The sequence below is a fragment of the Peromyscus maniculatus genome, chromosome 23 (genome assembly GCF_049852395.1).
Source record: "Peromyscus maniculatus bairdii isolate BWxNUB_F1_BW_parent chromosome 23, HU_Pman_BW_mat_3.1, whole genome shotgun sequence".
NCBI classification, from domain to species: Eukaryota; Metazoa; Chordata; class Mammalia; order Rodentia; family Cricetidae; genus Peromyscus; species Peromyscus maniculatus.
The window spans coordinates 3,922,975-3,943,925 of record NC_134874.1 but is presented as its reverse complement, the minus strand read 5'-3'; the positions used below and the strand labels follow the sequence as shown (position 1 = coordinate 3,943,925).

At 52.1% G+C, this 20,951-nt stretch overlaps 1 protein-coding gene and 1 long non-coding RNA gene across 3 annotated transcripts in view; both read right to left on the bottom strand.

Moving 5' to 3' along the window:
- Positions 1-20,951, bottom strand: part of LOC143270619 (uncharacterized) — a 155,378-nt gene that overhangs the window by 97,484 nt on the left and 36,943 nt on the right. The window lies entirely within an intron of this gene.
- On the bottom strand, positions 866-5,893 carry Ficd (FIC domain protein adenylyltransferase). Of its 2 annotated transcripts, none has more exons than XM_006990753.4 (3): positions 5,606-5,893; positions 4,453-4,808; positions 866-3,515 (listed from the first exon to the last, which is right to left on the bottom strand). In XM_006990753.4, the coding sequence occupies exons 1-3, from the start codon at positions 5,833-5,835 to the stop codon at positions 2,440-2,442; spliced, it is 1,662 nt and encodes a 553-aa protein (XP_006990815.3). In that variant the 5' UTR covers positions 5,836-5,893; the 3' UTR covers positions 866-2,439. The 2 variants fall into 2 exon arrangements, with proteins under 2 accessions (XP_006990815.3, XP_076416652.1); XM_076560537.1 differs by lacking the exon at positions 5,606-5,893 and adding an exon at positions 5,306-5,438 and having other exon boundaries at positions 2,290-3,515.

The window sequence follows — 20,951 nt, the reverse complement described above, 5'->3', positions numbered from 1 at the left end:
TATGAGTTTTGCCATGTGTATGCCTGGTGCCCATAGTTTGGAAAAAGGATCCCATGGAACTGAAGTCAGAGATGGTTGTGAGCCGCCATGTGAATGCTGGGAACAGAACCCAGGTCCTCTGCAAGAGCCACAGACACTCTCATTCCCAGCCGCTGAGCCAGCTCTCCAGGCCCGTAACGTTTTTAAGTGTAGCCGGGGCTGTGTGCATCCTGGGGCTCTTAGCACTCAGCTCCTGCCCCCCTCTTGGTTTCCGGCCATCTCCCTTTCCAGACAGCAGGGCACTCATCAGCCAACAGCTGACGCTGCCAGGACCTAGCCCAAGTTCAGCTCCCATCTGGTAAATGGTAGTTTACCCTTCCTGTAAATCAGTTTTTAAGGTGTAGGTCTCCTCCATCTTTATTGCATAACGCACACAGACCTTTTTCTAGGCATTGCCTTTCACTTAGACAACAGCTATGGATAGCAGGGGCCTCGCTGTGGCCTGGGCTGCTCCTGGATCTGTGAGTGAGCTGACTAGGCAGTTCAGAGTGTGCACCTGGGGGTGTGCTGAGAAGACAGTGGCCGTGAGCTAATCCCACTGGGTTTGTGTGGCTTTCCTGATGGTCTCCCAGAAACCATCTGGTTCTCACTGGTGGCCAGCACACAGGTATGACAATGTTCTCCACAGGGTTCATGACACGGGGAGCCTTTCCACACGCAGAAGGGCCCACTGAGGGCATCGGAAAGAGAACAAAAATCATTTTCAATTTGGGTAAAAACTTAGTGAATTTAGCTCAGGGCAAGCATCCTCTGAGATCTGTTCTCAGAGCAAGATACACGGTGGCAGCTCAGAACTCCCTCCCTGAATAAGACAATGCAATCAATGTTTATGTAATAAAATACTTTATTAGAACCAGTAATTTGTTAAAATATCTTTCACGTGTATCTAAAGTGCAGGTTCTCACTACAGGTGTTCGGAGAAGAGCTTGGGGCCGCACTACCGTGCGGTGGTGTACAGTGTGACATCGCAGGCTGGAGAGCTGTGTGTGGCACCACCACCACACACACACACACACACACACATCTTTTCACTCTTCACAGCCCCGCAGAAACTGCCATGAGTATCTTATAAACACCGACACATCAGTTGGCAGAACCTAACTGGGGGTTTGACCCCTGGTGTGAATTTACCATCATCCAAACAAAGAGAAAGTGCAGGACTGTGTGCGACTCCTGGGCTGTCCCTCGGAACAAGCCCAGTGACCTCTAGCCACTCCGACTCAATAGCAGCAGCAGATTGGCACTTAGCCACCTGATTGGAAAAAGGTTATTTTTCCTAAGATGACAACTTGGAAATGCATCTGTATCGGGCACAAAACTATTACGTTACAAGTTACTGGAAAAGCAAGGCCACTCCGAGGCTCTACCTATCCAAGGGGACGTCGGACCCTATAATGGCTTTATAGGGGAAGGGGTTAAAAAACGCAGGACAGAAGGGACCAGTCTGGGCTGTGGGCACAGGTGTCTGCTTTTAATGCTTTTTATCAGAAATGCTTATTTGGGGTAGGTATGTATCTTAGATACATTCTTTTTTTTGATGTTAGGGATGGTGCCTGGGGCGTGGTGCATGCTGGGTGAACATTACACCACTGAGCCTCACCTCCAGGTCTTCAGATATGTCCTCTAGGGTCCTCATGCAGGAGACTTGAATGGGAACTGAAGCAGACCTGCTTTATGGCGTGAGGGAGTGAGGGAGCAGGTTGACAAGCTTGGAGAACTCCATCTAAAGCATCTGGTCTGAGTTGGTGCAAGTGAAGTACTGAGAAAGAAAAAGCCAAGCTTGGCCGCCCTCTAAGAAGTCTGCAGAGGAAAAGAACAGCCCCTGCCCCTCAGGTTAGCAAGTTAATGGCTCAGAGGGTCTTTGGAAATCTGCAGTCTCCCGCTGGAGATGGCGGCGTCTGCTTCCTGTTTTCAGAGGGCTGCTCTGTCAGGGGAAGCGGCCACCACCACCACCGCCTCTCAGGAGTGAAAGCCCGCCACAGAGCAGGGCAGGTTTTGCCCAGGACTGCAGCCTTCCCTCTGAAGTCACAGGACCTCAAAGGCATTTGAGGGACCCTTGTGGCCCTGGGCTTCGCCCCACAGATCTGGCCCCTCTGCCCCCACTTAGTGCAAATTCTGTCTGTAACCCAGGCTCAGGACATAGAGGAGCATGGCTCCTCTGCAGGGCGCTGGGATCGCGGCACCACTTGGCACTGCTAACTCACTCAAGAAATAAATAAATAACTTGGCTGAAGTATAAATTACCCCAAAGACAAGGCTTAATAATTTAGTTTTCTTTCCCACCTAAAAAACATCTGGAGGTAAAGAATGTTTGAATGTCTCCTTTTGCTACTGGGGAGAGCTATGTTTCTAGAAAGGTGTTCTCAGGAGGCCGTCTCCTGGCTTCCCTTGGCCACAAGGTTAAGGCCTCACAGGGAGTGTCTCCTTGAACCCAGAATGGTTGGGCTGGGCTTCCGGCAGCGCCACAGAGTACTCCGTGGTGGCGAGGAGCAGTGTGTCCAGCGTGACCTCTGTACACTTGGCAATGAAGCGGATGAAGGGCCGCACGTCACCCTCGTTGGCGACCTCCAACACGTGGTAGTACTCGGACCTCTGCTCCTTGCGGATGGTGATGGGGGGGTACCCCGCCTGCATGAGGATCAGGTTCATCAGCAGGCGTGAGGTCCTCCCGTTGCCGTCGATGAAAGGGTGGATGTACACCAGTTTGTAATGGGCCAAGGCTGCGAACTCCACCGGGTGCAGGTTCATGGCGTCCTCCGAGTTGAGCCACTGCGTGAACTCCTGCATCTGCTTCTCCACGTCCCGGGGGTGCGGTGGGATGTGGTGTCCCACCAGGACCTGGGTCCTCCGAAACCTTCCGGCCTCCACCGGATCCACGTACCCCAGCACCCTCCTGTGGATCTCGAGCATGTCGTCGATGGTGACAGACCCGATGCGGGAGACCAGGGTGGTGTTAATGTACTTCATGGCTGCGTGCATGCCGATCACCTCGTTCTGCTCCTCCAGGCTCTTCCCTGGCACGGCATAGCGGGTCTCCAGGATGTGCCTGATCTCCGAGAGGGTGAGGGTGTTGCCCTCGATGGCCACCGTGTGGTAGATGTGGTGGTAGTAGGTCTCCTCCATGACCCTGCGCAGCGCCGAGCTCCCCTTCGGGATGGACATGACCTTCTTCACTTTGCTGTCGATGATGCTAAAATACCTCTGGTCGATCTCCTCCACGAGCGGCAGCGTCCGATCCCGGTTGACCAGCGCTTTCTCGTGGAAGGGCGAGATGGTCAGTGCCCTGGTGTAGAGGTAATCCGCCTGGATGATGTCCTTTTCCTCCTCCGAGAAAATGCCGAACTCATTGAGCGCGTCGACGAAGCCAGGGTCCATCTTGAGGGCGTGCAGGAAGAGCTTGTGGGCTTTCTCCCTCTTGCCTTGACGCTTCATCTCCAGGGCTTGGTTCAGAGCAGCCTTGGCTTCCAGCTTCCCTGCTGGAGGAGAGAGAGCCAGAGAGGCCTGATAAGGAGGGCTGGCCGTGGGGGACACTCAGGAGATGTCCCCGTGTGGGTCTACCATGCAGGTTGTGTTAAACATGCCCCGGGTACGGCCACTCTCCACAGCCCTGTGGGGTGGGAATGCTGGTCACGGGGCTGTGTCCCGAGCCACTTTACCCTGCAAGACACCAGCTGGGCTCCCCTGCCACCTGCCTGGACATAGACAGTCTGGGCATTGACCATCCCTATGTTCTCCCTACAGTGTGGCAGCTCCGGGTGCCTGCCCTCCCTGTGGTCAGGTGGCCTCATCTCTTGAGCCCCACCCCTTCAGGCCTGGGGATGCCAACACCTTCCACTCAGCTTCCCATGCCTGGACTGTTTTTGTTCCTGGCAGTTGTGGGGATGAGACCCAGGCCTTTGTATACACCCAGGCAAGTGTTCTATCCAGCCATGCCTCCAGCCCTGATGACTCCAGTTTGTGGCAATGTCTAGTTGTCACCACTGGGGGGCAGTGTGCTGCTGGCATCCTTTGGCGCGTCACTTGTGTACATGGGGCACCCTAGGGGAGCGATCCCACTGGGGAGGCGGCCCTCTTCCCAGCTCTGTGTTGTCTGTGAGGCTCAGCACGCACACCCAGCTTCCCTGAACCCCGCAGGTGCCCCCAGGTTCCACGCCCTGCGGTTTCCGGCCAGAGCCCTGCTCTCAGGCAAATCTCCTCAAACCACCCCCATTTAGAGCCCAGATGCAGCTCAGGCCCCACCCTCTGAGTCTCCCTCCACACACCGGGACACCTGTTCTCGGCCACTCACCCAACAGGCGTTCCTGACTGCCGGCCGCATTCACCATAACACCCTCATGCCCACACCCAGGGCACTGCAGGCATGCCATAAATATCTGTCTTAACTGACAAGGGCGAGGTGGCCAGTGTGCTCACCTGGAGATGTCTTAGTCTTGACCGTCAGCAGCCTCACGTCCCCAGAGGTGACACTGAGCTCCGTGGATGGGCTGGTGCACTTGGTGACCACGTGATGTGCCCTGTCCAGTTTGGTCCTGAGCAGATGGAAACCTCTGAGCACGGCCAGACACTGCTCTTCCACGGCTCCCAGGGGCAGCATCAGGGCCAGCAGCGACCCCAGAGCCATGCTCAGCAGTGTGAGCCACAGGACGCGGCCCCAGGCCGAGACCCATTTGGGTTCAGCCACCGCCATCACGGAAGCCATGGGCATGAGTGTCATCTGGACTAAGGGCTGGGCCCGGAGCACTTGTCCCGCCACAGAGGAAACGCCGAATCTGCGAGGAACCAAGCATTGTAGAGAATGAGGCAGGGGGATGGACCTGTTCCCAGGAACGTGATGTCTGGTGGGGACACAGGTGTGGAGAATCGTCACATCCTCTATTGTATTAGGGACCAGGGAGAAGGGGGAAGGTACGGAGACTCATGGGGGAGGGTCAGCCTGGAAAGACTCTAATCCTAACCCCTAGCTCCTCCTGGGCAGTGAGACGGAAATCTCATGCATTTACTGAGCACCGACTGTGTACATTAACTCCCATAATAGGCGATAACCCCAGCAGGTGATGCTTCCACCCCGCCCCCTCCAGGTGGGGAAACCGAAGTGAAGCCTTCTCAGCCACGAAGTCCACCAGCTCACTCCCATAAGTGTGTGTTGCCACTGGACACCTAGTGTTGTGGGCCGCCACTCCTGCACACGCGCGTGTACACACGTACACCCCCCCCCCCGCCCCACATTCTTCGCTAAGCACGAATGGCTGGTGTCCTGATCTGTTACCACACGAACGCCGCCTCAGTGCCCACAGTGTTGTGTCCCTTCTGGCCTTCCTTCCCTAGCTTGTCCATCCTGGACCGGGAGCCCAGGGCCTGAGCAACAACCGTGGGTGATGACGCCCCACCTCGGTTCAGGGCGGACACCGGCTCGGGGACTGGCTCGGGGAGCGAGGTGCAGGTATGCGAACGCCATCTGGCCAACAATAAGCATTTATGGGGCAACTATGGTGCGCCGAGCCCCGCGCTGGCCGCTAGCCTTGCATCCTGTCGGAGCAACCCCTGCGAAGAAGAGCAAGCAAGCTACCTGTAGCTCCGGTTTACGGAAGAGGGACGCCGCGGTTCTGACAGGCGGCGGCGCCGGGGCTCCAGGGCCTGATCCGCCACGTCATCACTGCGCGCGGCTTGTGCAGCTGCTGCAGCCCAGCACGCTGGGCTTAGCTCCCGCAGCGGGGGAAACTGAGGCTGGGAGTGGCGCCAGGCCTGCCGCAAGGTGCCGCTGAGAAACTGGCCCAGGGCTCGCGCCCGCCGCACCATCCAAGCCCGCGCGGCCGTTCCTCGGGGCTACGGCCGTCGGCCCCGCCCCCGGCGCCTCGCCATTGGGCGGCCCGCCGCCCTCGCCGCGGCGGATTGGCGGATCCCACTTGTCCATCGCCGCGCTTCCGGGTTCTCAAGTTCGCCCCGGCCTCCCTGGGAAAAGGCGCGCCGTGTGCCGCCCCTATTGGCTGTCGCTTGCGCGTCGCGTGCGGGCGGCAGCCAATAAGCGGCGGCGGGGGGCGGAGCCGAGGTCCCAGGCCGGTGGGCGTGCTCGCGCCCTGTCTCACCTCCCTGCCAACTGCTACCCAGCTTTCCTTGGCCTCCGCCTAGGCTTCGTGTGACTCAGTTTCTCTGGTGTGCAATGGGCGGTAGCCACGCCACCCAACATTTTCCACCTCTTAGCCCCCGTTTCGGCGTTTGACCCTTTTCTTTCCCCTCTGTTTTTCTTTGTTGCTGTTTTTTGAGACAGGGTCTCGCTGCGCAGCCCAGGCTGGCTTGAAATTCACTGTGCAGCCCAGGCTGGCTTAGAATTCACAGAGATCCGTCTGATCCACCATGCCCTCCCTGACCTTTTTAGTTTGCATTCCATGGAGCAGCCTGCCATGGCCTTTTGGCTACAGATAGGTTTCCGTGGTGCAGAGCTGAAGTTTCCATCTTGACCCACAAACACTGAAAGGAAGCTTCCGGGGCGTACTCTAGAAAATGCTCGTTTTGAGAAGTTAGTGGGCCCATAGACCCAGATTTTACCCTCAGCCTCTTGTGACCTTTGAGCAAGGAACTCCCTCCTGCAGAATGGGACGACAGCCCACCTTTTTTAATTTCTAAGGAATGTTTTATCGACGCTTATGTGCGTGTGCATGCACAGAGGCCAATTTGCAAACGTGGGTTTTCTCCTTCTACCATATGGGCTTGAGGATCGGACTCAGGTCACCAAGCTTGGTAGCAAGAGTTCTTTCCCATCTACTGACTCCTTGTTTTAGCCCTCAGGTTCTGGATGTTAGGGTCCTTGAGAAGTCCCCAAAAGACCACCAGTCACGACGATGCCATCAGCAAGAGCACTTATTATATCAAATGCATGTGGGGTTGCTCACCTGTGTAGCACAAATCTTAACAGGTCTTATTAATAAAAACAAACCTGGAGCTGGGTATTGGGGTGAAAGCTGGAAGATCAGAGAAACAGAACAAGCCACAGCCACCTCACCTTGCCACTTCCTCAGCTGATCCTGTTTCCTCAGACTGGAAGCTTCTGTGTCCTCATCCAAATAGATCTCAGCTGAACTGCTGCTCAAAAGCCTAAAAGCTTAACCAGGCTCTAGTTCCTGGTTTTCACACCTTATATACCTTTCTGCTTTCTGCCATCACTTCCATGGTGAGTCACCATGCCTGGCTGTTTCCAGTGTGGCCTTGAACTCACAGAGATCCAGGTGGATCTCTGCCTCTGGAATGCTAGGATTAAAGGCGTGTGTGCCACCATTTTCTGGCCTCTGTATCTAGTGGCTGTTCTGTTCTTTGACCCCAGATAAGTTTATTAGGGTGCACAATATTTTAGGGAACACAATATCACCGCACACCTGCACAAAATGGCCATGACGGGTGGGCTCCTTTTAAGCACAGCTAAGGGGAGTTCCTAGGGCAGCTAGGTCATTTGATATGATTGGCTTAAGCAAGTGGCAATCGTATTAGTACGTTCTAATTGGCCAGGTCTAATTAAGGGCTGATTAGGGCTACAGCTTTTCCATTTGGGGGCAGGCCTGGACAAATCCCAGGCTTTGTCCTTATTTGGTTATTATCTGTGTGTGGGGAGGGGTTTGGCCCAGGCCTAGTATTGCAGGAACTGAGGCCTACTTTTCCAGACAGGGTTTCTCTGTGTAGTTTTGGTGCCTGTCCTGGATCTTGCTCTGTAGACCAGGTTGGCCTTGAACTCACATAGATCTGCCTGGCTCTGCCTCCCAAGTGCTGGGATTAAAGGGGTGCGCCACCACCACCCGGCGAGGCCTGCTTCTTAACTGAGTTATTAGGGGCCTGTCATGATATTTGCTTGGCCCTCTCACTTAATTTGCTGACTCTGCTGTGGAGCCACACAGCCCTGGGTTCAAATCCCAGCTCTGCCACTTGCAAATTGAGTTGAACTGATTTGATGATGCCAATCCAGTTTGCCAATCTGTCACCTGCCGGTAATGTGCTTGTGGAATCTTTTTACATTTTTCATTTTATTTTATTTTGAGATGGTAGCTCAAACTGGTCTGGAACTCACGGTGTAGCCCAGGCTGGCTTCAAACACACAGCAGTCCTCTTGCCCCAACCTCCCAAGTAGTGATCATGTTTCTGGGGTTTTGAGTGCGAGTCTATGCATCTGATGGATAGTGCGTTTGATGAGTTCTGTCTGTTCAGTAGAGTTACCTTCTTTCCCTGCTGTTATTTTGTGAGACAGGGTCTCTCTATGTAGCCCAGGCTGGCCCCAAACTCACTATGTAGACCAGGTTGGCCTCAAGCTCAAAGATCCTCTTTCCTCTGCCTCTCATGTGATGAGTTAACCATGTGACCACCATGCCCAAACTATCAGAGTCTTGGAAAAAAAAACACCAAGGGGTCATTACTTTATTTTTCTCCACAGAAGAAAGTTCCAGAGCTGCAGGCTGCCCCAGCCCCGAGGAGAGCCTCATTCTGAGTCTGGTGGAGGGGAACTGCTGACCCTCAGGACAAACTGCAGTGCCTGGGACCAGACCAGAGTTGAGACTATGGCCAGAGTCACCCATTGTGACAGACACCGGAGGAACATTGTGAAGAGACGGACCAGCTTTCATCCTTGTCTGTTGGGCCCCTAGTGTCTCACCTCCCATCCATACAGTGTGGCACATAGTAGATGCTCAAGAAATTTTGCCACTTGAATTGGAAATACCAGCAGCAGGACAAACCGTTCTCGGGATACAGAGTTAGGGTGGTGATTGTCTTGGTCATCTCAGTTAGGGGTTCTGTTGTTGCAATGAAACACCATGACCAAAAAGCATGCTGGGGAGGAAAGGGTTTATTTGGCCTACATGTCCACATTAGTGTTCATCACTGAAGGAAGTCAGGGCAGGAACCTGGAGGCAGGAGCTGATGCAGAGGCCATGGAGGGGTGCTGCTGACTGGCTTGCTCCTCATGGCTTGCTCAGCCTGTTTTCTTTCTTTCCTTCTTTCTTCCTTTTTTCCTTCCTTCTTTCCTTCCTTCCTTCCTTTCTTCCTTCCTTCCTTTCTTCCTTCCTTTTTTTAAAAAAAATTTTTCAAGACAGGGTTTCTCTGTGTAGCCTTGTTTGTCCTGGAACTCACTCTGTAGACCAGGCTGGCCTCAAACTTACAGAGATCTTCCTGCCTCTGCGTCCCAAGTGCTGGACTTGGGACCACCAGCCCAGGGATGGCATCACCCACAATGGGCTGGGCCCTCCCACATCAATCACTAATTAAGAAAATGCCCTACAGGCTTGCCTACAGTCGGATCTTATGGAGGCATTTTCTCAGTTGAGGTTTCTTCCTTCCATATAACTCTAGCATGGTGATTCTCAACCAGTGGGGGGTTGACCCCTGGGGGGGGTAGAATGATCCTTTCTCAGGGGTCTCATATCATATCCTGCATATCAAATATTTATGTTATCATTTATAGCAGTAGTAAAATAACAGTTATGAAGTAGCAATGAGATCATTTTATGGCTGGGGGTCAGCACAGCATGAGGAGGGGTGAGGACTGCTGTTCTAGCGCTGTAGACTATTATTTTAAGGTGTGCTGTGCTGTGGGATATTCTGTATGGCAAATGTGTTGCTCTGATTGGTCAATAAATAAAATACTGATTGGCCAGTGGCTAGGCAGGAAGTATAGGCGGGACTAACAGAGAGGAGAAAGGAGGGAACAGGAAGGCGGAAGGAGTCACTGACAGCCGCCGCCAGGACAAGCAGCATGTGAAGATGCCGGTAAGCCAGGAGGCCACGTGGCAAGGTATAGATTTATGGAAATGGATTAATTTAAGCTATAAGAACAGTTAGCAAGAAGCCTGCCACGGCCATACAGTTTGTAAGCAATATAAGTCTCTGTGTTTACTTGGTTGGGTCTGAGTGGCTGTGGGACTGGCGGGTGACAGAGATTTGTCCTGACTGTGGGCCAGGCAGGAAAACTCTAGCTACAGTGTTACTTGTGTTGATGTTGCATTTGTTTAACTCTGTGAAGCTGTGTTACTGTGCCTGTCTAAAACACCTGACGGTCTACTAAAGAGCTGAACGAACAATAGCGAGGCAGAAGAAAGGATAGGCGGGGCTGGCAGGCAGAGAGAATATATAGAAGCAGAAATCTGAAAGGGAGGTTGAGAAGGAGTCAGAGAAGGTCAGCCACCCAGCTACACAACCAGGAAGCCAAGGAGTAAGATTTACAGAAATAAAAGAACAGGAAAAGCCCAGAGGGAAAAGGTAGATGGATAATTAAGTTAAGTAAAGCTGGCTAGAAATAAGCCAATCTAAGGCCGGACATTCATAAGTAATAATAAGACTCCGTGTGTGAATTTATTTGGGAGCTGGGTGGCAGGCCCCCCAAAAAGCAAAAATAACCAACAACACTCCAGCGTGTGTCGAGCTGGCACAGCACTGGCCAGCCAAGAGGCTCTTATGTTGAACCTTGCTCTTCAGCATTGTTCCCTCCGCATCCTCTGGGGGTTCAGCCTGACGCCCTAAGTGGTAACATCTTTGTAAAAGCCTCTCCCAGAGGAAGCACCTGGTGTAAGGGAAGAGGGAGGCAGTTGCTGTCACAGAGGACAAGGGGGCTCTCAGGTGACTGACAACCGTTCAAATGCTGGGCCACCACCCTGGGCAAGTCACTTACCTTCTGAAGTTACCAGACAGAGGCATTCAGACATTAAATCTTCACACACACCCCTCCAAACACACAGGGTTTCTCTGTGTAGCCCTGGCCATCCTAGATCTCACTCTGTAGACCAGGCTGGCCTCGAACTCCCAGAGATCCGCCTGGCTCTGCCTCTCGAGTATTGGGATTTAAGGCGTGCGCGCTGCCGCTGCCGCTGCCGCTGCCGCTGCCGCCGCCGCCGCCGCCGCCGCCGCCGCCGCCGCCGCCGCCACCACCACCACCACCACCACCTTGCTTTAAAATCCTCATATTTAAAACCCTCCTCTCTCCGGGCTTCTTGAGAGGCCAACATAAATAGTCTCTAATGAACTAATGAACTTAGGCCACCAGAGGCTGATCCAGATGTTCCGAGGTCCACTGGGGAGAGGTGGGGACTGTAGGGAACATGTTCAGCTCTAACCCACAGCTCTTAGGCTGGGTGCACTCTGACAGTTGACAGGACACCCCCGGCCCCCGTTTTTCAGAAGACTCATCCGGCTTGGATTGTTAAGTAAAGTTTCCACAGTTTTAAATAGTTGGCACGTCTGTGGACCAGGCTGTAATCTGACAGAAGCAGATCTTGGAGGCCTTGAGGGAAAAGGGAAGGGATATGATCAAAATATATAGGTAGAAAATCTAAAATGTAATAACAATCCAAAACCACAGAATGCACAGGGGAACGTGGTAGCAAGCAGGCTGGCTGTGTGGACACCAGGGGGCAGTAGCTCCCCTGGAATGGCTGTCTTCCTCCAATCCCTTGTCTGGAGAGGCTGTGATGGTTTCTCTCTGCTCTCTGCACGTAGCTGCATAGAATGCACAAATTATGGTCCCTGGAGTAATATTGAAAAGTTGGCTTTCTCTATCTTTAGCATTCTGTACTGGGTAGAATTGCCTCCTTGTGGTACTTGGAGGAGGTTATTTTATTATTATTATTTTTTTTAATGCTTTTCTTGACACATAACAAAGAACCTAGAAAATGGCTACATGGAAAATATGTCCATTATGAAAAGCCAAACATTGGGCTGGAGAGATGGCTCAGAGGTTAAGAGCACTGCCTGTTCTTCCATAGGTCCTGAGTTCAATTCCCAGCACCCATATGGTGGCTCACAACCATCTGTAATGAGATCTGATGCCTTCTTCTAGTGTGTGTAGACATGCATGCAGATAGAATACTGTATACACAATAAATAAATTTAAAAAAAAGGCATGTGCCACCACCACCTGGAGTTACTTTAAAAAGGAAGAAAAAAAGAAAAGAAAAAAGCCAAATACAAGTCTTTGCATCTCTGCATGTCTGCCATGTTTTGCTAGAGGAGACAGATGTTGAGGTTCCAGAGGACAAACTCCTACTGAGGCCTCCCATATACATCATTAAAAAAAAAAAAAAAAAAAGATCACTGGACTGTTGAGATGGAGGTATCTTTTAAGACCAGTGAAGATTCGTTGTGCCCTGCAGTGTCTGAATGGGGCTTGAGCATCCCAGCGTAAATGGCTCAGGAGTCATACGATGTCAGCCAGCCAGCCACCGCCGCCGCCGCTGCCGCCCCCCCCTTTAATCCCAGCACTTGGGAGGCAGAGACAGGCGGATCTCTGAGACTGGCCTGGTCTACCGAGGGGGTTCCAGGGCTACAGAGAGAAACCCTGTCTATAAAAGCCCAAACAAAAATGAGTGCAATGTCTTTTTTTTATTTTTGAGACAGGATCTCACTGTGTGGTAGATCTGCCTGCTGCTGCCTCCCAAGTGTGTTTTGGGCGGTGTCGTTTATGATCCAGCTCTGGAAGCCACACAGTCACCTTTGCTGTAGGTATGATGTGGGAGGCTTCCCCATGACACTGGTTACAAGAAAAGGGCAGTCAGGGCCATCTTGGAGCCTCTGACCATACACCTTGGCTCCTTCCCTCTTCAGGCCCAACAGCAGTTCTGCCCGGTGGTCAAGACTCCTTGATCCAGGCCAGAACTTCTGCAGAGGTGGGATTTATCTGAGTGCACAGGAAACTCCTACCAGTCACCACCTCCCTGAGCTGTGCATGAGTCTTTCCCAGCCAAAGAACTCTCCCACCCAGCCCCACCCCTTGCCCAAAAAGAGTTTCTTTGTGTAGTTTTGGTGCCTGTCCTGGCTCTCGCTCTGTAGACCAGGCTGGCCTTGAACTCACAGAGATCTGCCTGACTCTGCCTAGAGTGCTGGGATTAAAGGCGTGGGCCATCACCGCCTGGCCAACGGACTCTTAAATGGCCAGAAAAGCCTAAAGATGCAGTCCTGTTGGCGTGGAAACAGGCTCAGGTGTTCGATGTGCTCTTAGCCTCACCAAGACCTGACTAGCGCTTTCTTCTTCTCCTGCTCGGGGCCCGAGAGGAGCCACCCCCCCCCCCAATCTCCTGCTTCTCTAGACCCTCTGCTTAGTCTGCTTGAGGTGGCATGGGGGCTACTGGGCAGAGGGGCTGCAGATATCTCCGTCCCTTTGATTCATCCAGAATCCCTAAAAGCTCTGTGGGTGGAAGCTCTGTGTTGTCATAGTAACGGGAGCCCTGGAAATGAAGAAGGGCGCCTGCTGGCCAAGGAAGCCAAGCTTTTAATGCGTGTGCCTCTCTTTCAGAGAGAGGGCTCTTTCCTGGGAGAGCTTTGGCCAGACATCAAAGGGTTTATTTCAGGAGCCAAGGACATGCTCCTTAATTACTGGGGAATGAGCTCGGCCCCAATCAGAGAGGTTGGTGGCATTTGGGAGTTCTTAGAGGGAACCAGGTGTAAGTTGAATGCCTGGATAACCTTTACTTCTTAAACTAACAACGTTGGGCTGGGAAGATGGATCCATGGGAAAAGCACTTGCCGAAAAAACATGGGGACATGTTCAGAATGTATGTCGACCCAGGTGTCTGCAACTTCAGCACACCTGCTTTGGGACAGGAGGATCTCTAGCTCATAGACCAGCTAGACTGGAGTGAGCAGCAGTGAGCCAGACACCCTGCCCCAAAAAAGGTGGAAGCTGAGAACTGATCTCCACGTGGGTTCCCTCCCTGAACTGGCTCAGTGGACACAAGCTAGAGTCATCTGAGAGGATGCAGCCTCCATTGAGAAGATGTTTCCATAAGATCCAGCTATAGGGCATTTTCTTAATCAGTGATTGATGGGGGAAGGCTCAGCCCATGGTGGGTGGTGCCATCCCTGGGCTGGTGGTCCCAGGTTCTATAAGAAAGCAGGCTGAGCAAGCTATAATGAACAAGCCAGTAAGCAGCACCCCTCCATGGCCTCTGCTTCAGCTCCTGTCTCCAGGTCCCTGCCCTACGTGAGTTCTGAATGAACTCTAATAAAATGCTAATCTTTGCTTAGATCCTGTTTCCAGAGAATTCAACCTAAGACAGCCTCAGGACCACAGGACCCCGTTGATGGCCCCACACCATGTGACCCCATGTTTTTTCTTTTATCTGACAGATCTGTGGTTCTGGCCTTGGGATCATGTCAATATTAGGTGTCCATCTGAATGGGCTAGGCTCGCCCAGATAACCTTGAACGCATTCTGTCTAGTTGAGGATGACTTTGAACTTCTTATCCTCCTCCTAACACCTCCCGAGTGCTGGGCTGTAGATGGATGCCACCGTGCCCAGTTTATGCAGGGCTGGGGTTGGTACCCAGAGTGTCATGCATGCTCCACAAACACTGTACCACAGCCCCACCTTCTCTGTCCCCGCCCCACACTGACTCCGTCTCTCTCTCTCTCTGCTCTATTTCTTTAGGGTACCATGGACACGCAGTACGATAGCGACACGGGACTGCTCCGTGGTGCTAGACAATGAGGAAGGCTGACGCTCCATAAGTGAACGGGATGATAACCATCCTAAGAGAAGCATCCAGGGTGCCGAGGCAAAATCAAAAGTGACAGTGGGCTTTCTGCTGGCTGCCGACGGGTGGCGGCGGTGGCGGCGGCGGTGGCGGCGGTGGCGGCGGCGGGGGAGAAGGTCAGGAAAGAAGGGCGTTTATATACCCGCACTGGCTGCAGGGCGAGGAGTCCAGGAAGCCAGGTTGAGAGTCCGGTCTTGCAAGGCCGAGCGAACAACGTGTGCAGATGCTCAACGGAGATAAAGAGGACTGGGACGCGGAGGGCCCTGCTTAGGGCGGGGATGGGGGCGCAGGCTCCGTGTGGGAGAAGGGCGGGGGGGTTGGGGGGAGGAGGAAGGGGGCAGGCAGGAGACCGGTCCTCCGCAGCTGTGGGGGCGGCAGCGAAGAACTTGGGTCGTACCCTAAGGCTGATGGGAAGCCTCTGGGGTTTTTTAAAGTAAGGAAAGTTGGTTTGATGTGCATCAGAGAAACTTCGTGTTCTTGTGGGACAGAGGATGGCGGCGAGGGCCTGGCCAGGAGCACCAGTGCAGGGAGCTGGCGGCTCAAGTGTGGGAACAGCCGAGGAGCCGAACGGGGCAGTAAGGTGACCCACAAAGGACCAATAGCAAATTACCCTGGTAACCATGGCCAGATGGACACTGAGGAGGTGGCGTCATCTGATCGCTGGACCTGGAGCCACCTGGCAGGAAGGACCAGGTTGCTTCCGAGTAGCATGAGCATATGGCAGACCCAGATTTCAGCCTTGTGATGCCAAGGGCAATGCTCAGTCTTCCCTGAGACAATTGCAGATTATTAAGGATTCTTGATTGGCCTCGGTCAAGTCACGTGACTACGCCAGAACCAGCCCGGCTCAGGAGTCAGGGTTTCTCCATTAGAGCATGTCCATTGCTATGAGCACTGACAGACAGCTCCAGTAGGTGCCCAGAGAGTTAGAAGAGGGCACTTTCAAAGGAAAGACTGAGGCAGAGCACCCACTACAGCACCCCCTCCCATTATTGGCAAACAGAGAGAGTTCACAACTGCCAGAAGGTGTTGGCCGTTGTTTTATGGGAACAGAAGAAAAATACATCCTACTCTGTAGGCTTAGGAAATGAGGAAATTACATGAAAGGGCAATGGTATCCAAGAAAAGGACGACATCATGGCTGAGCTGAATCCCAGCCACCCAGGTCACAGGCACTCTGGATCACAGCCAAAGCAGGATGAACTAGCAGCAGGTGTCGTGGTTTTGAGCTGTGTGGATGGACCCACAGTCCCTCCCAGATGAGGCCTTGTTCCTGGGAGACGAGGCCTCGTTCCTTGTCTTTACTGGTAAGCCCGCAGACAGTGATAAGGCCAGCTATGAACTGCACAGCCAGTCTGGGCTTCAGAGCCTATCAACACACGCATCAGGTTGCCCGGACTCATGCTGGAGCCATCGTTCTAGCCATGGCCAACGTGACCGGTCAACAGAGCGGGCATCCCCTGCATCCTACTTCTCTGACAAAGCTACCTTGTGGTGGTATTGTGTTCCCCAAAATATGGTGTGCCCTAATAAACTTATCTGGGGTCAGAGCACAGAAAAGCCACTAGATACATAGGATAGGCAGTGGTAGCACACGCCTTTAATCCTAGCATTCCAGAGGCAGAAATTCATCTGTTCAAGGATACAGCCAAGCATGGTGACTCATGCCTTTAATCCCAGAAAGTGAGCCTTTAATCCCAGGGAGTGGTGGTGGAAAGGAAAGATATATAAGGTGTGAAGACCAGAAACTAGAAGCTTTTGGCTGGTTAAGCTTCAGGTTTTCAAGCAGCAGTTCAGCTGAGATTCATTCCGGATGAAGACACAGAGGTTTCCAGTCTGAGGAAACAGGATCAGCTGAGAAACTAGCGAGGTGAGGAAGCTGTGGCTTGTTCTGTCTCTCTGATCCTCCAGCATTCACCCCAATAACTGGCCTCACCAGCATTCACCCCAATAACTGGCCTCAGGTTTGATTTTATTAATAGGAACTTTTAAGATTCATGCTACACTACCTGAGACCCCCACTTTCTCAGAAGGCCTGCGAGTGCTGTCTTGAAGCTCGGAGGAGCTTGGAGGAAGACAGACCGTTCCTCCGGACGACGGGTCTGAGGTGTATGGACTTTCCCGATGGTCAGTCAGGTGTGCAGACAGATGCCCGTGACTGCACCACCAAGAGGTGGGAGGCTTGCTTCCAGGTCAAGGCAAACCGGGGGCAGTTGGTGGAGTGGGAGTCGGTCTGATCCACACCCAGTGGATACATTTGTGAAATCGTCAAAGAATAAATAAAGATTTGTGCGTGCCTTCTAAACAAGCATGTCTCTAACTGAAGAGCCGGGTGGCCACCAGCTTCCCATATGAGAAGTTGGGGTTTCTTGATTTCTGTTTTTTCTCCATGGTTTTAGGTAACTGGGTGTGGCATGGGCTAGGGATGGGAGCACGGGAATTGGGCATCGCTCTGTGGTAGGCTGGCTGCGGTCATTTGGTGCCCTGTACGTACCACCCAGCCCCTTGGTCTGTCTGGCAGGACACACGACATGCGTTGTCCCATGACACTAGCCAGCATCACGCCAGCAGAGGCATGTGTGTTTCCTCTTGCTCTTTTGGTACCACGCTGTCCTCATGGGATCATGCCCAGGGCAGCTGAAAAACATCCCAGAGCAGTCTTCCGGGGGGACATGAAAGACACATGCAGGGAGAGAGCCTGGCTGTCCCAGCCAAGGTCATCAGACACCAACCAGAATGACTGGACCTGATGTGGGTCAATTCACTGGGGTCAGAAGAATTCCAGGCAGCCTTCGGACTCATGGAGGCGACCATAAAAAGACTAGTTTTCGGCCACTGCAGTACTTGCTACACAGCAGTACTGCGGCCACAGCTAACTGATAGTTTTGCATCTTGCAGGGACCTCCCTACTTCCCTTCCTCCCTCCTCCTCCTCCTCCTCCTCCTCCTCCTCCTCCTCCTCCTCCTCACACACAACCAGTGTTTATTGAGCAGTTACTATGTATTTGGGATACAGCAGCGCGTAAACTATAGTCTGTAGTTCATAGTTATGCTTTTAGGTTTTTCTCGTGTTGTCCTTGAAAGACAGACGCCCAGTAAGACACTCATTTTTTGGGCTTAATGCATGGTGGACAGATCTGGGTGCTTTGTGGTGATTTCTCCGCTTCTCATGTTAGTGTTTCCCTCTGCCACTGTGGAAGTCACCACCAGCAGAAACAGCCTCTTCCCCATGAAGAGAATCCTTCCAGGGTGATGTGTGAACTCGGGATGGCCTTGAGTCATTTGTGGAGACTGAGCAATTCTCGGTGTGTTTTTATAAGGCCGGGAGAATTTATGCACTGCTAAGTGTGATGTATTGTTATAAATTATGCTTTGATTTCAGGCCTGTGGGGTGGGGGGGATTCAGTGTTTCTCTGAGTTCTGGGAAACACACTGTAAATACTTCGGTGCTTCTCGGCCAGCAGTTTCTCATAATATAAAGCGGCGTCAGCGTCTGTATCTTACCGGGGATAGGTGTGGTCCCCTCCTTTCTCACTGCAGGGAGGACATGGGTTTCCTGGATTCTCTGGAATCTTGGAGGAATCCAGCCTGTGCCCTGGGGTCTCATGTCCTCCTCTCCCAGCTGTCTACCTCACTCGGGAGACCTGTGCCGTCAGCATCGGACCCCCTACACTTCCACCTCCGTCCTCCCCTTTGGTGTCAGTCTCAAAAGACACAAGTTCGAGGCCAGCCTGGTCTACAGAGTGAGTTTCAGGACAGCCAGGGCTACACAGAGAAACCCTGTTTCAAAAAACAAAAGAAAAAGAAACAAAACAAAAACAAAACAAACCCACTTACTTGAGTCACGCTGCGGTGACATCAGAGGCAGGTGAGCCTCCCTGCCTCACAGGTGGTGGGAAGCTTCCTGGAGGATGACAGTCAGCTTGTTCTCTGGCAAGCGCGTTTGTCACTGAGCCACCTCACCTGCCAACCTTAGTCCTTACCTTAAAAAAAAACTTTAATTCAATTTTTTTTTTTTTTTTTTTTTGGTTTTTCGAGACAGGGTTTCTCTGTGTAGCTTTTCACCTTTCCTGGAGCTCACTTGGTAGCCCAGGCTGGCCTCGAACTCACAGAGATCCGCCTGGCTCTGCCTCCCGAGTGCTGGGATTAAAGGCGTGTGCCACCAACGCCCGGCTCAATTTTTTTTTAATTAAGAGATTTTCTATTCATTTTATATATCAACCACGGATTCCCCTGTCCTCCCTTCTCCAACCCCCCTCAATTTTTTTTATTGATACAATTACATCATCCCCCACCCCCAAACCCTCCCATGTACCCACCTCTTGCTTTCAAATTCCTGGCCTTTTTCTTTAATTGTTACAGGTTCCTAAACACATAAATACACCTTGCCCAGTCTCTGTGTTACTTGTATGGATGTTTTCAGGACCGACCATTTGGGATTAGCTACCCCGTGGGAGTGCTCTTCCCTGGGGAGACCATCCATCCCACCCTCAGCGTCCCTCAGCGGCCTGCAGGTCTCTGTTTAAGGTGGAGGCCTTGGGAGTGTTCCTTTGTCTTCTTAGGGTGTCTGTTGGTGTCTGTCTTGTTCGGGTCACGTTAGGCAGCCATGTTGATGAGAATTCATGTGTGTGTAGCCTCTGACATTCCTCGGAGACACACTCTCACAGTGAGTTCCCGGATCCTCTGGCTCGGACAATCTTTCTGCCCCCTTTTCTGGAATGTTCCTTTAGTCTTGGGTGTAGGAGTTGTGTTGTAGATGTATCCATCGGAACTGGGCCCCACAACTCTGCCTTTTGTTTGGCTGTGGCTTTCTGTACTGGTCTCTGTCTATTGCAGAGAGGTTTTCTTTTCTTTTTTTTTTTTTTTTGGTTTTTCGAGACAGGGTTTCTCTGTGTAGCTTTGTGCCTTTCCTGGAACTCACTTGGTAGCCCAGGCTGGCCTCGAACTCACAGAGATCCGCCTGCCTCTGCCTCCCGAGTGCTGGGATTAAAGGCGTGCGCCACCACCGCCCGGCATAAAGTGGGCTTTTTTTTGCTTTGTTATTGTTGTTTGTTTTTTTTTTTTTTTTGTTTTTTTTGTTTTTTTGTTTTTTGTTTTTTCGAGACAGGGTTTCTCTATGTAGCTTTACGTCTTTCCTGGAACTCACTTGGTAGCCCAGGCTGGCCTCGAACTCACAGAGATCCGCCTGCCTCTGCCTCCCGAGTGCTGGGATTAAAGGCGTGCGCCACCACCGCCCGGCATAAAGTGGGCTTTTTTTTGCTTTGTTATTGTTGTTTGTTTGTTTTTTGTTTTTTTGTTTTTTTTGTTTTTTTGTTTTTTGTTTTTTCGAGACAGGGTTTCTCTATGTAGCTTTACGTCTTTCCTGGAACTCACTTGGTAGCCCAGGCTGGCCTCGAACTCACAGAGATCCGCCTGCCTCTGCCTCCCAAGTGCTGGGATTAAAGGCGTGCGCCACCACCGCCCGGCCCTGCAGAGAGGTTTTCTTGATGAGGGTCGAGGACCACACTTACTGTGGGTGTAAGGACAAGTATTTAGAGTGTGGTTAGGGGTCATGCTGGTTTAGGAAAGTGACAGTTGTAGTTTCTCCTCCAAGATCCATGACTTCACTTGCCCTGGGTAGTTGGCTGGGTTTCCAGTACCAGGCATGATTTTCCTCTCGTTCAGCAAGCCTTAAGACCGTTAGCTGTTGGTTACAGCCAAGGTGTGCCTGCCACTACTACACCCTTAGTGTTACCATGCCATGCTGATCGTTGTTATATCTCACAGACATCATAGCTGGGTAGGACTGTTGGTGGCTTCCCTCCTTTGGAAGCTTGCATGGCACCTTCTGTGCCATGAAAGCTAGTCCTTGGGAAGGAGGCATCAAAGTCAACTCCAACTCAGGTCCTCTGCATTCTGTCCAAAGGGCATGGTGTCCAGCCATAGGGACTTATCTTCCACCTCTGGGAGGCAGCTAAGAGCAACAGCAATAGTCTACAATGCTTTGGGAATCTCTTGGCTAATCCTGACCAACAACTCAAGGGGGCTTCTTGTGCTTGGTGTTGGCATTTTTGTTAGATGGTGTGTGGCTCTTGTGGGGAGCACTGTCATCCCAGGTAAGAGTTTATTAAAACTATATCTGTATATTTATACCAAGAATTACATATACTATAGGTTTTCTTTTTAGGTAGATAGTAATATGATTCCTTATGACTTTTTCAGACATTCTTACTGCTATATGACCCTCCCTCCTCCTCCTTCTGTATTTATCTCCCCTTCCCTAATTAAGGCCTCCGTGTTTCTCATTTCCCCAGTCAGATCACCTGCTACTCCCCCCTCTCTACTGCTCTCCAGCCCCCCATCCCACAACGGCCTGTTTGACTTTCCTGGCTTCTGTAGTTACTCCAGGATATGTACTCCTATCTGAAGATTTGGAGC